Source organism: Tribolium castaneum, chromosome 1, assembly GCF_031307605.1.
Source record: "Tribolium castaneum strain GA2 chromosome 1, icTriCast1.1, whole genome shotgun sequence".
Classification (NCBI taxonomy): domain Eukaryota; kingdom Metazoa; phylum Arthropoda; class Insecta; order Coleoptera; family Tenebrionidae; genus Tribolium; species Tribolium castaneum.
This window is the reverse complement of record NC_087394.1, coordinates 6,103,945-6,115,561: the sequence shown is the minus strand read 5'-3', so window position 1 is coordinate 6,115,561 and position 11,617 is coordinate 6,103,945. Positions and strand designations below refer to the sequence as shown.

General features: G+C 31.1%; 2 protein-coding genes across 2 annotated transcripts in view; one reads left to right on the top strand and one right to left on the bottom strand.

Moving 5' to 3' along the window:
- Window positions 1–13: 13 nt before the first annotated feature.
- Window positions 14–2,630, bottom strand: LOC100142021 (uncharacterized). Its single transcript, XM_064357054.1, has 5 exons — window positions 2,539–2,630; window positions 1,777–2,481; window positions 675–845; window positions 362–537; window positions 14–306 (listed from the first exon to the last, which is right to left on the bottom strand). Exons 2-5 carry the CDS (start codon window positions 2,476–2,478, stop codon window positions 117–119), a joined length of 1,239 nt encoding a protein of 412 aa, XP_064213124.1. The 5' UTR covers window positions 2,479–2,481; window positions 2,539–2,630; the 3' UTR covers window positions 14–116.
- A 1,864-nt stretch (window positions 2,631–4,494) lies between these two features.
- The window catches only part of Usp47 (Ubiquitin specific protease 47), a 36,818-nt gene continuing 29,695 nt past the window's right edge, over window positions 4,495–11,617 (top strand). The window contains exons 1-4 of the mRNA XM_962954.4: window positions 4,495–4,735; window positions 4,963–5,031; window positions 5,251–5,436; window positions 9,975–10,466. Coding sequence (XP_968047.1) covers window positions 4,984–5,031; window positions 5,251–5,436; window positions 9,975–10,466 — 726 coding nt within the window. The 5' untranslated portion in view covers window positions 4,495–4,735; window positions 4,963–4,983. The remainder of the gene's footprint in view (window positions 4,736–4,962; window positions 5,032–5,250; window positions 5,437–9,974; window positions 10,467–11,617) is intronic.

Genomic DNA, 11,617 nt, shown 5'->3' with positions numbered 1-11,617 from the left:
CCAGGAACAACAGTTAAGAAAAAAAAATTTATTTGGAATTAGTACATTAGTATAAAAATATAAACAAATATAAACACGAAATTTGAATTAGCCTCTCAAACATAGTTAACACTTATTTAATCTCTCAGGGCGTTATTACATTTAAAATCAAGAGCGCACCTGACGGGGCTGTCAATGTCCTGCAACGACGAATAAATCTGAATTTTCGGGGTTGTGGTAAAAGCCGACCTTGAACGACGTGTGCTTCTCCTCACAGGAGTTGCGACTAATTTTTTTTGGAGTGTGACATCACCGTCAATATTTTTTCTACAAAAAAAAAACAATAAAATTTTGGTTTATTTGTAATACATTGTGCATTTACGTTCTAATAATGCGTTCCTGAACGGCGAATTGGATAATACTCGATTTGAAAATATTTCTAGCATTTTCAACAACTTTCCTTTGATTATTATTCCCAAAATCGTCGGTTTTTTTATCGATGTTTAGCAGACTGAATTTTTGCAAAAGTTGGTCGAGGTGTTTGTCCACATTTTCAACCTAAAATTTTTTGCATTCGTCAGTCAAGAGCTCTCTGAAATTACGAGTAATCGTCCACTAGTGGGCGTAATCTTAAGTCAATGTCACCAACTTAATTTCAGAATCAGAAAACACTTTGATATAAAGAAAAAACTTACTTTAGCACCCTGTATTATGGCAGTTTTGTAGCATTCGACAGCCAGATCGATGTTTCCCTTTGTTTGTTCTAAAGCAGCTCTACATTCCCAATATTCTGGTGCTTCCTGGACTTTTTTCGACTTATTTTTGATAAGTTTAAGCCAAATTTCGCATTGTTCAGAAGGGTAGCCCTAAAATCATTTTGTTATAGTGGTTATACAAAGTGTTTTTTAATTATTTTCATCTAGTAAACTTTGGAATATTTTTATACGTGAATTCTTTTGTTAACTGAAATTAAATTAATGTCATATGTCACCTGCTAATAAAAAAATAACTTTTTTTTGTAAATTTGAAACATAATTTTCAACATTTCTTATAAATTACTTAGTAAATTTTATTCCCGAGGAACCTGCAATTTGTTCAACTGTATTCGTTATTATTTTACATTAGGTACAGTATGACTTTAAAAATAAAATATTACTATTTTCGGAAGGTGATATTTTTTATTTTATGAAGAATTCATAGGTAGCTAGATAAAAATCATAAAAAACACCTTGTATAAATTTAAGATTTTTGGTGGTAATTCTAAAATTGCTCTCAAAGTATTTTACTTCAGTTGAACATTGAAAAAAATTACGTTTCGTTAAAAGATAAAGAAATACTGGATGATTCAAAAGTGTCGAACTCCCGAATTGTGACAAAAAAAGTTCAGTAAAACATAAAAAAAAGTAACACATATTTTTTTCCAAGTAACTTGATTTAAAATTTTAAATATATTTTTTTATTTTTCTTAGCAATCGTCTTAATACTTTCTGAATTTTTGGATTTCTTAAATGTTCGGTACACCATATGACACTAACTGATATACAAAAAATCTAACTTCAAAACGTGAAAAAAGGCTCAAACAAATTTTGTCATAAGTATTTTTAACTGGGTTTGATGCCCTTTCTCACTCCCACGAAGTAATCCAAAAAATTTTGTTCCACCCTGTATACGGTAGAAGCGATTTTTGTTGTCACTTTGACACTTTTGACAGTTCTTTGACATTACTTAAACCCCAAAATTGGTAATGACAGGTGTCACAATCAGATTTTGCAAAAAACATTGAAATTTTTTACTTACTTCTAAAATCAGTTTATGCAAATCGGTCAAAGCATCATGTGCAACTGTTGAAAAATCAAAATTTTCCTCATTTTTGACTTCAACTTCCTGCTTGTTGTCAAAACTGTTCTCTCTGACAATGTGTGTCTCGACATTTTCCTTATCAGCAGTTTGTGCCTTATTTTTGCTTTGCAACTGGATACCGAAACATTTCAAATGGTGGAAATCGGCGATTTTTTTGCCCCTTTTCTTCATCCACTCACTTAACCGTCTCGTCACTTCTTTCGTTTCCCTGCTTGGGGTCATGGAGCAATTTTTTGTGTTTTGATTGTTTTCTTTAAAAACTGTTTTTCTCCTTTCTTTTTGTTTATTATTAGGTTCAGGTACGTGAAAAGAGACCGATTTACGGAGGATATGTTTATGTTCAGTGTGTTTTTTCACCGTCACGTTATCGGGAACTGTTTTTTTCGCTACTTTCTTCACTTGACTAGGTTTTATACTGATTTTCGCCACCGGTTCTTCATCCTCCAACAACTGAACCAAAATTTTGAGAGGTGTATTGAACGGAACGCTTCCGTTGGGGTTTCTTGAGGCTAGTTTGTCCTCCAGTTCCTGCCTCAGCAAGGGGTTTGCCGTTATTAGCCTGTATTTACTTGCCAAGGTTTGACGTATCTGAGGGGGCTGTTTTTTTTGGCCCACGTTGTGAACTCTCGTCTGGTCCATCTTCTGCAAAAAGAAAATCACACTTTTATGCACCAGACACTGAAAAAGTCAGTTAAATACATGAAATGTTTGTAATTGACACAAAAAACGTTTGATTTGAATTCAAACAATGACAGCATAGAATAAGAGAGAGGAAGAAGCGAATCTCTCTGTCTACCCCTCGTTTTTTCGCGAAAGCGCCACCTAACCCGGGGAGAACGAACTAATTCGATAATAGCGGGAAATTCAAACAGGACATTTTATTTATTTTCCAAATTTAAAGAATTATAAATGTTAAATGTTTCTGTACTCATGCACTGTTACGAAACATTTTAATAAAAAAGCATCTGTAACAGTTGCAATAGCACAAAAACATTTAACATCCCTTAATAAAATGAAACAAAGTCTTTCCAATAAAAATTTATTGAAAAAATAATAACGTGCTGGAATGTATAGGCAAAATTAATTTAACTCGAATTGTTCTTCATAAACATACTCAGATGTAATAATATGTGTAAATACATTGTCTAAATATACACAATGATCCAGAGAAACTGAGTATGTTGGCATCAGATTAAATTATTGAATTGCTACCTGAAAGTGTACACTATTGGTATCCTTTAAAATTTAAATTCAGATTGCTAACAGACACAGTATTTCGGGATCAGTCTGTATAAATACATCAGTTTTGTTGGTTTGATTACTTGTCTACAGACTGTTCAGAAAAGCAAAAAAATATCAAAATTTTGCTTGTAACCTTTGACAATAGTCCAATTTTTAAGTCCCTTAAGGCTAAATTTAAACAACTATTTTTCGAAATTTATTCGTGGTTTACGGACGTTTGTAAAAGCGGCCCTAACACGTACTTTAACAGTTTGATGTCAAAGTTCTTGATAAGTTTTGAAATTTTTTAAAAGTAATCTCGATTGCATCATAGTTATTAGTAAATTACTCAAACACAAGAGAATTACAAGTGTGCTAAAATTATTTTAAATAAAAAGCCACATATCTGATATACATAACTATAACTGGAAGTTAACTGATTAAAACTACCATGTAATCATTTAAATTTATAATAATAGTAGGCTTTAATATTGATTAACTTGTATGATACTTGTAGAATACGTTTTTTCGCTTAGTTTCTAAATTAGGCAATCACAAAAAGGACAAACCTTGTTTTTTTAACAGGCATAGGCGTTATAACATTGTGTAAAACAACATAAAAGATTAAGACATAGAGGGACATGGCGAATTTGAAAACCTTGAACCATAGCAAGTCCTAAACCCCCTGCTTTCACAAAATACTAGCTTCGCAACTACAATAAATTTATTTATTATTATGAAATACCTATTAATTACTGCACATTATATTTAACTCGTCTTCATGGGATTTTCAATTACATCCCAAGAACCGTTATCATCTCCAAGGACAGTCTTCACCTCCTAAACATCAAGAAATTCCTTTATTAGAGAAGTTTGTGTGATCCTTCTTGGTGTAATATGATTATATTAATATCTAGAAATCGCAATTAATTGTTGTATAGACACCTTTCAATAACGTTTACCTTAATTTGCCTTAAGTTGATTCATGCTTCATTAAAACACTGTCATTCACACTATACACTAGATTCAAATAAAAGATCCATATAAAAGTAGAGATGTTTGATCACAAAAACATCCAAAAAATCACGTTAAATCGTTTTCTGAAGTCTTTAAAACACATTAAAACAAAATGTCGCCAAAAACCGCAACGACAGCAAAATAATCGGCTGTTGATAAATCAAAGAATTAAAAAGAGAAGTGTGCGCACGTCGATTATTTTTAAGTGAACCTTCTTTACTTTTAGCAAAATGTGTGACAGATTCCTTTAAATTTACAGATTTCTTTGCAACTGACGCGACCTCTAAGCTGGAGCACACGAACTATTTTAGCCGTTTCCCCCCTTTGCCCCACCCCTCCCAGTGAACACATAATTTGTATACACTTTCAGGGGCCTGCAATGACAGGTGCGCATGTGTCGAAACGTCAGACTTGTGCACAAATTGGAAAAAATCCACAAAAAGGTGTGATTTTTTCATTAGTAGATAATAAATAATTGATAATTGGGACTCAAAATCGCACGTAGTGTTTTTCTCATTGTAATTTAACGAATTTGGGGTTTAAAGTCTAGTGTGTTTACGTTTGGGATTGGCATTCCTGCTCAAAACGGGGCAAATGGTGGTGAAAAGTGAGCAAGATGGCGCGTGATGAATTTTAGCACATGTCAAATATTTTTGCGGTAAGATATTCCCCGTAAATAAAAAAATTCAAACAGGTTGGGCCCTCCTATCTGGTCGTGTGTCCCCTTCCGTTAAATTCCGGTGCGAGTTTGTCTCGCGGAAGTGCGCCAATTTGTTAGAATGACGTAAACAATTTGGCTTGAGACTTGCCTTTTTGGGGAAAATACCGGAAAAATCGGCGTCACACGCGTGCTTCCGGGCCTTACGTGCGGTTTGTGTGTTTCAGAAATTGGAGGCGCCCTGAAAAATGAGGAGGAAATGTGAGGAGGTGTCGGGCTCTTCGGCCGATTACGGGGTGAGTGTCGGATGGACTTATTTGGTTATTATGGAATAAGTTCGGTTTGTGGACTATATTTGCGTACACATGTCTTTCTATAATTATCTCCTGGCGCGTGGCCAAAAGCTGCGTTTAAATGTCCAGTAGTTTGTCTAACTTCAATTTTTATATTGTACTACTTTAGGCCGATTACGCTGGCGGGGCGCCAACGTTTCGTTTCATTTTCACGTTTTTCAGCCGATGAGTACTGAAGATGTCCAAGTCGATGTGAAATACAGCGATGATCTTGGGAACAAAACTCCAAAACAACTGCTCCTGAACTCCACTACGACAGTGTCGAGTATTGAGATGTTTGTCCGAGATGAGTTTCCAAACGATCACGAAAGTCTTGATCTCGTACTCCAGTATGAGGATGGAAAAGAAGTGAGTTTGGTTTGTTGGTCTTGCTGGTACTACATGAATTAGTTGATTGATTCCGCCCAAGGCTGCTGTCTTGTGAATAATTTTCCTATTTTTTTGTCATGCGAGGGAATAAAATCGATTTTATAATCTTCATGTCAAGAGGCTGAAATAAAAATAGAATTGAACAAATAATTCGTTAACGTTCCGTAAATATTTTTTATTTTTTCAATAATAAAATTCGAGATATTTTTAGTTCGATCTCATTTATTATTTAAAAAGTGCGTGAAATCCACGAACTGAAATATTTGCAGGTTGGCCCAGTTAACAGTGATATTACTGCTTCGTACTTTTTTGTTACTGAGGCATTTCAACACCATAGAGTTATAATTAATTTTTGTCAAGTTGTCAGCGTAAATATTTAAGATAAGGGTTAAAAAATTGCGCTTTATTTTAATTAAGATTATAGTAATAAAAGTGAAGATATTATACATATTTTGATATTGAATAAATTGAATTCTACAGAAGAAAAGAATTTCTATCAGCTAAAGCCGGTTGGTCCAGAATTTTCTTGATCTTTTAATATTAAAATATACACAGTGAGTTTACTAAAAAGCATTGTTCCATATCGCCCAGAAATCAGCGTTAGCTGTGATATGCGCTTTTTTTAAGAAGTTTTCTACTCTTATAATTAAAATTGACTAATTAAAATATTAATCGAAATTTTATGATTTCCAGTGTTATTTTTAAAATATGATGCTTAAATGATGTTTTTAGCCAAAAATTCTTATTAAAATTGTTTCTAGAGCTGATTTCAAAGCTGGTGGCAAACTGACATATGTTTATTGTTTAAAAAAAGATCGGTCGGCCACTGTTAGTCTTTAAAGAATGTGTGATGAATAATAAACAAATTATTACTAATAATAGTAATATTTTTTACGTTTCTTCGTTCTCAAATTTTATTAATGTTAATATGACCACTGAGTAAATTTTAGAGAAATAAATGCAGGCCTATGTATTTTATTATCTTTTATTATTATTTATCAATTATGTTGTTTGATTGATTTTTGCACAAAATAATATTTAAATATCGAAATAACATTTAATAGTAATTAAGTAACGAATTTTAACTGTAAGGAATTGTAGAAAAATTCTGAAAACATTCACATAAACTGCGATTTTTTTTATAGATTATAATAATTGATAGCAAACGCCGAATTTTGTGTGATTATTAAATTTTGAAATACTTTTAGCAGATTCACTCCGTATATTTAAGAAATTTATACAACAATTACAAATAGTTTAGCATAATTTTTAATATTCTTGTCTTTCCATGTCATTTAAAATCGGGTCATAAACTTATTTTCATAAATGAATGACATTATATTTGTCTTTTGCGCTTGCTTTGCAGTTAGAGAAATGCCAACATTTTGCGAAATTTTTCAAAATTAAACAAAAATTTATTCTTGTCGAAAGTTAATGTACTTTTTTAAACTTTAAACATGGTTTTTCTTAAGGTTTTACTAAGCTGGACCAATCAATGGCTACGTTATTTATTTTATAATTATTTTTTTTATGTTTTTAATTATTTTCAGCCAAAATTGCAGGAATTTTTGGTTTATTACATTCAAGAAATTGAGCAATTTTTGTTTAATACTTTTTTAAGTATCCTATCGTGAGATTTTTTTAACCATAACAATAAATCAATAAATTGGGCTAAAAATGACTTTTTTGGGTCTTTTAGTATTATGTTGTTTAATAACAAATGCAGGTATTTTCCAAAATAAAGGAAAACTTAAGTATTTATTATTGTATTATTGTTTACTTTTGTAGCAAACGTTTTTCTTGGTGTAATGTAGTTTGATGGAAATCTATTTACAATATGCAGTTAAGTTTACATAATACACATTGAAATAAATTAGACCAGAATAAGAAACAGCAATATGTATTTATTTTTTACGAATGGTGTTCTTAATATTAGGGAAAAAAAGTATCAGTTTTCAAAATAAATAATGTCTTTTGTGACATATTTACTCATTGCAATAAACTAATTCGATAAATATGAAAGCATTAGAATAATCCTCTTATTTATTGTTTAATTAGTTGATAACCTCTTATGTTGTTCACTTGATACAGTTTTTGTTAATGAGTCACGAGCTATTTGTTACCTAAACCGTTGTTTTTGATTATAAATACGTAATTATTATCCATTTCTGTAGTTATTTGTTTTTTTTTTGTGTTTGTGAAGTTTAGAGTGTGTATTCTAAGATAATATGTATTTTTACAGAGTATTCATTTGATATTATCTTTCATTTTATCATTTTTATTACGCTGCACAAAATTGCAGAAAAAATAAAATGTTTTAAACCCAGTGTTGATTTAAGTCAAGAACAAGACAAAGCAAGGAAATCATCAGCCTTGAACCACTTTCATCACACCATATGTATAGTAATCTTTAACAAAAAAAGCAAAGTTGCTGAATAAAAAACAAATCTTCTGATGTCATCAGTCAAGTGACTATCTTTGGTCAACTTGTTTATCTTAAAAAAATATCGTTTGGTTTGTTATTGTGGGTTTTAAGACCCATTTGTTTAAAAAATTAATCATTCTTAATAGCCATACATCTCTAACAAATCTTAAAAAAATCGTCGTTTGATTGAACATTAGTTTTATTTTGTTATTGTGGGTTTTGAGACTCATTTGTTTAAAAAAAATAATCATTTTTAATCACCATAAACCTCTAATAAATTTTATTGCAAGAATTGTTATAAATTTAAAGTAGTTTTAAAAGCGATTATTTTTTATAACATGGGATTTAGAAAACTTGCAGTAGTTGAACATACAATTATTAGGAACAATGACAGTAAGAAAAAAAATAAGTAAAACAATATACAGGGTGGTCATTAATACGGGTGTGCTCGATTGCATCTACACTGTCAAAGATATCGAAATGAATCAAATGGCACTGCAAATGGGAAGTCAAAGTGCACGTTTTAAAATTATTTTGCCCTATTCAGGATGTTTCATTTTTACAGTGCAGCTTTTAACATAGTTTTTTAAATGGCACTCCCTGTATATTTGTACATATTTAAATGTCAATTTTTTAGGCTTTATAAATCAGTTTAGTTTTTGCAATTTGCTTTAACCACTCAGACGTTATTTATTTTTTTTTACAATTTTGTGCGTCTGCAGGCACATAATTAAAAAAAAATATGGGAAGCACGCCCATATCATTGATACACTCTGTTTAAATAACTAAAACATTCTGACAAGTAATAAGACTATATAAAAAATAATATATAAAATAAAACCGTTGGCCAACTAATTTGACTTTTTTTTAACGAAAACAAACTTTTTGAAAAAAACTATATAATAAATTACCTCTTTAAAGAAGAAAGTTCAAACTTAAAGGCATGCAAGATATTTATTAAATACCGGGTTCGTCAAGTTTTACACTCAGGCCCTTTTCACCTCTTTGTAATTTATCTTAAATTCTAAAAAAAAATCGTATGTGATTTTATTGTATATAAGAACGATTTGACCAATTTTTAAAATGATTACGTGTATGGTGTGTTTTTTCACTTTCGCTTAGTTAACTATAGTCTAATGTCAACGATCTTTGGTCCATAGGTGTATTTTGAGGTAGTGCATCAAAGTGCCTAATTAAATTTTTGAGAAAATGTGTCGTTGATTTTTAATTTCTGTTTTGATATTGGGGCAGCTTTTTTCCCATGAATTTTGGTAAAATTGTAAATCACTTCCACAAAAGGTCTCCATCAGGGTGGTGGTTTTCAAAAATTTATTACATTTGTCGTAAAATTGGCACGCGATCATTGTTGGGTCTGAAGGTTGAGGCAGCTGGTAAGAATTTTTCAGGCCCGGATTACCATTTATTTTATCTGTTTACTGTAAATGGAATGTTAATCTTTAAATCTTACGGCAAGAGTTCATGCGAATTGTAAACGAAGAATTCGTTTGTGCTTAGACCAAAATAGTCATCAATTTGAACATCTGATGTAATTTTTTAATAAAAACATTTTTATCACGTTAGTGTGCTTATTCCGGTCCTGGCTTTAAAACCGCCCGATGGGACCGTGCCGCTAGTTGTAAAATTTCTGCAGTCAGTACTGTTATTTGAGTAGGTAGTGGGTCCTTTTGTAGCGGAGATTTATTACTACTCAATTTTGTCCCTCATAAATTATACTGAAATTTCCGATGGATAATATCAAAATGGCTTTTAATCCAATTCTAACGATTTTTTTCAAGTCAACTTTTTGCAGAATAAATTTATTTCGTATTTCCGATCCATTGATGTAAAAAACAGCTAATGTGATTTTTTGGTCAAATGGTTTTTTTCATTTTTATTGGACAAATGAATCAATAGAAAAAATATTTTTTTTCCTAGCGAGATTGGATATCAGTGCAGTGGAATATATTTATTTAATATTTTTTTTCTCTCTTCTAAGAGGTGTAAAGTGCCTGAGTGTAAAACTTGACGAACCCGGTATTTGTCTTGATTTTTTTAATGAGCGCATTTTTCTACAATTTGTTTTTTTTTTTAGATTTGCCTCAGCGACCACAAAACCAGCTGTATGGCAGACCTCGGCATAACCCTAACACCTGGACATAATTACACAATTCTCGTTTCACCATCAGAAAAACGCAACATGTCTTTGTACGTTAACGACGTCACCGAAGATGATTTACTATTAGGAGCTTCGGCTAGTCCAACAACCGGTGAAGTTTTATCATCTAGTGCAAGCGATAGTGCTGCCCCTATCGACGATTATCCCGAACATGGTCATTGTTCGAGATGTCGTATTGGACCGACTGGTGAAGAATCGTCCAATAATGTTGAAGCAATGAGTGTTGTTGAAACTACGAATTATGTCGGTCTAGTCAACCAAGCAATGACGTGTTATTTGAACAGTTTGGTTCAAGCGTTGTTTATGACACCAGAATTCAGAAACGCCATCTATAATTGGGAGTTTGATGGACAGAATGAGGCCAGGTCTATACCCTATCAGCTGCAGAAGTTGTTCCTCAATTTACAGGTGATTATTTTACTGTTTTATCACGAATTTTAAAACATTAGAAAATGTCCAGTTTCAAAAATTTTACCACAAACAAAAATATATAATTATGAAATTGTATTGAAAAAAAGTGCTGGTTTATTTTAAAGTAAAGAAATTGCAAGAATAATAGAAATTAAAGTTTTGGAAAATTCAATATTAAAATTATAAATCAAATACTAGTTTATTTTTAATTTTTCTTAAACGTTCTGAACAAACCAAACTTTCCGACTAGTTACTATCATAGGTTTATTTCTTAAAATGTGTATAAAATACGTAACTTTATTGTGTAAAGATTTAAGAAAAAATTAGAAGGTGCTATAAGAAAGAATTTGTTTTCTGATGACAATTACGCAATAGCCAAAAAAGTTTCTGTAGTAAAAACAAATAATTTTAGTTATGAATATGAATCGGTTTTAACTAGCGATTTGATCAAAATCAAAATTTTGTACTGTGTTTTAAACCGTGTTGTGTTTATTCCTGCAAGTCTGAAGAAGAGACAATTAAAGTTTCGAAACGTTCCGAAAAAGTTTATTGTTTTATTCCATTCCTCACCTTCAACAAAAGTATTAAAAATATCCAGAAAAAAGATATAAAGGAAGAAAGACTAATCGAATAAATTTCAAAAACAAAATGATATGACGAATTTTAAGGAACTGTGAGAACCAAAATTGGAAAAGAATATAGTGCTTTTTCAGCACTTTTTAGTCTAGTTTTTAAATTTGTTCATCTCAAAAATAAACATTTTAATTTTAAAGACTGCCTGAAGTATTTGCTTTTAAAAATAAGTAAAAGTGAGAAATTTGAGAAGCAAAAAGTTAAAAAAAGGAAAGAGAAAAATTAAATTGAAAAGTAAAGAAGCTAAAAAATTAACAGAGAATAAGAAATGCAGAAAAAAAGCTATTGAAATAACACTAGTAGAGCATGGTACTTTTAAATTTTTGTTCTTTAGTTTTTAATTACTTCAGACCGCCTAAAGTAATTTTTTTAATAAAAAAGTGAAGGTAGCAGATAAAAGAAAGAGAAGATAAAGGGGTGAAAAATAAAGAAGTTAAAAGATAAAAGGCCATACGAGTAAATTTAAGTAAATACTTCTACTTGTAACGGCAAAAGGAAACGTTGAACAAAAGATT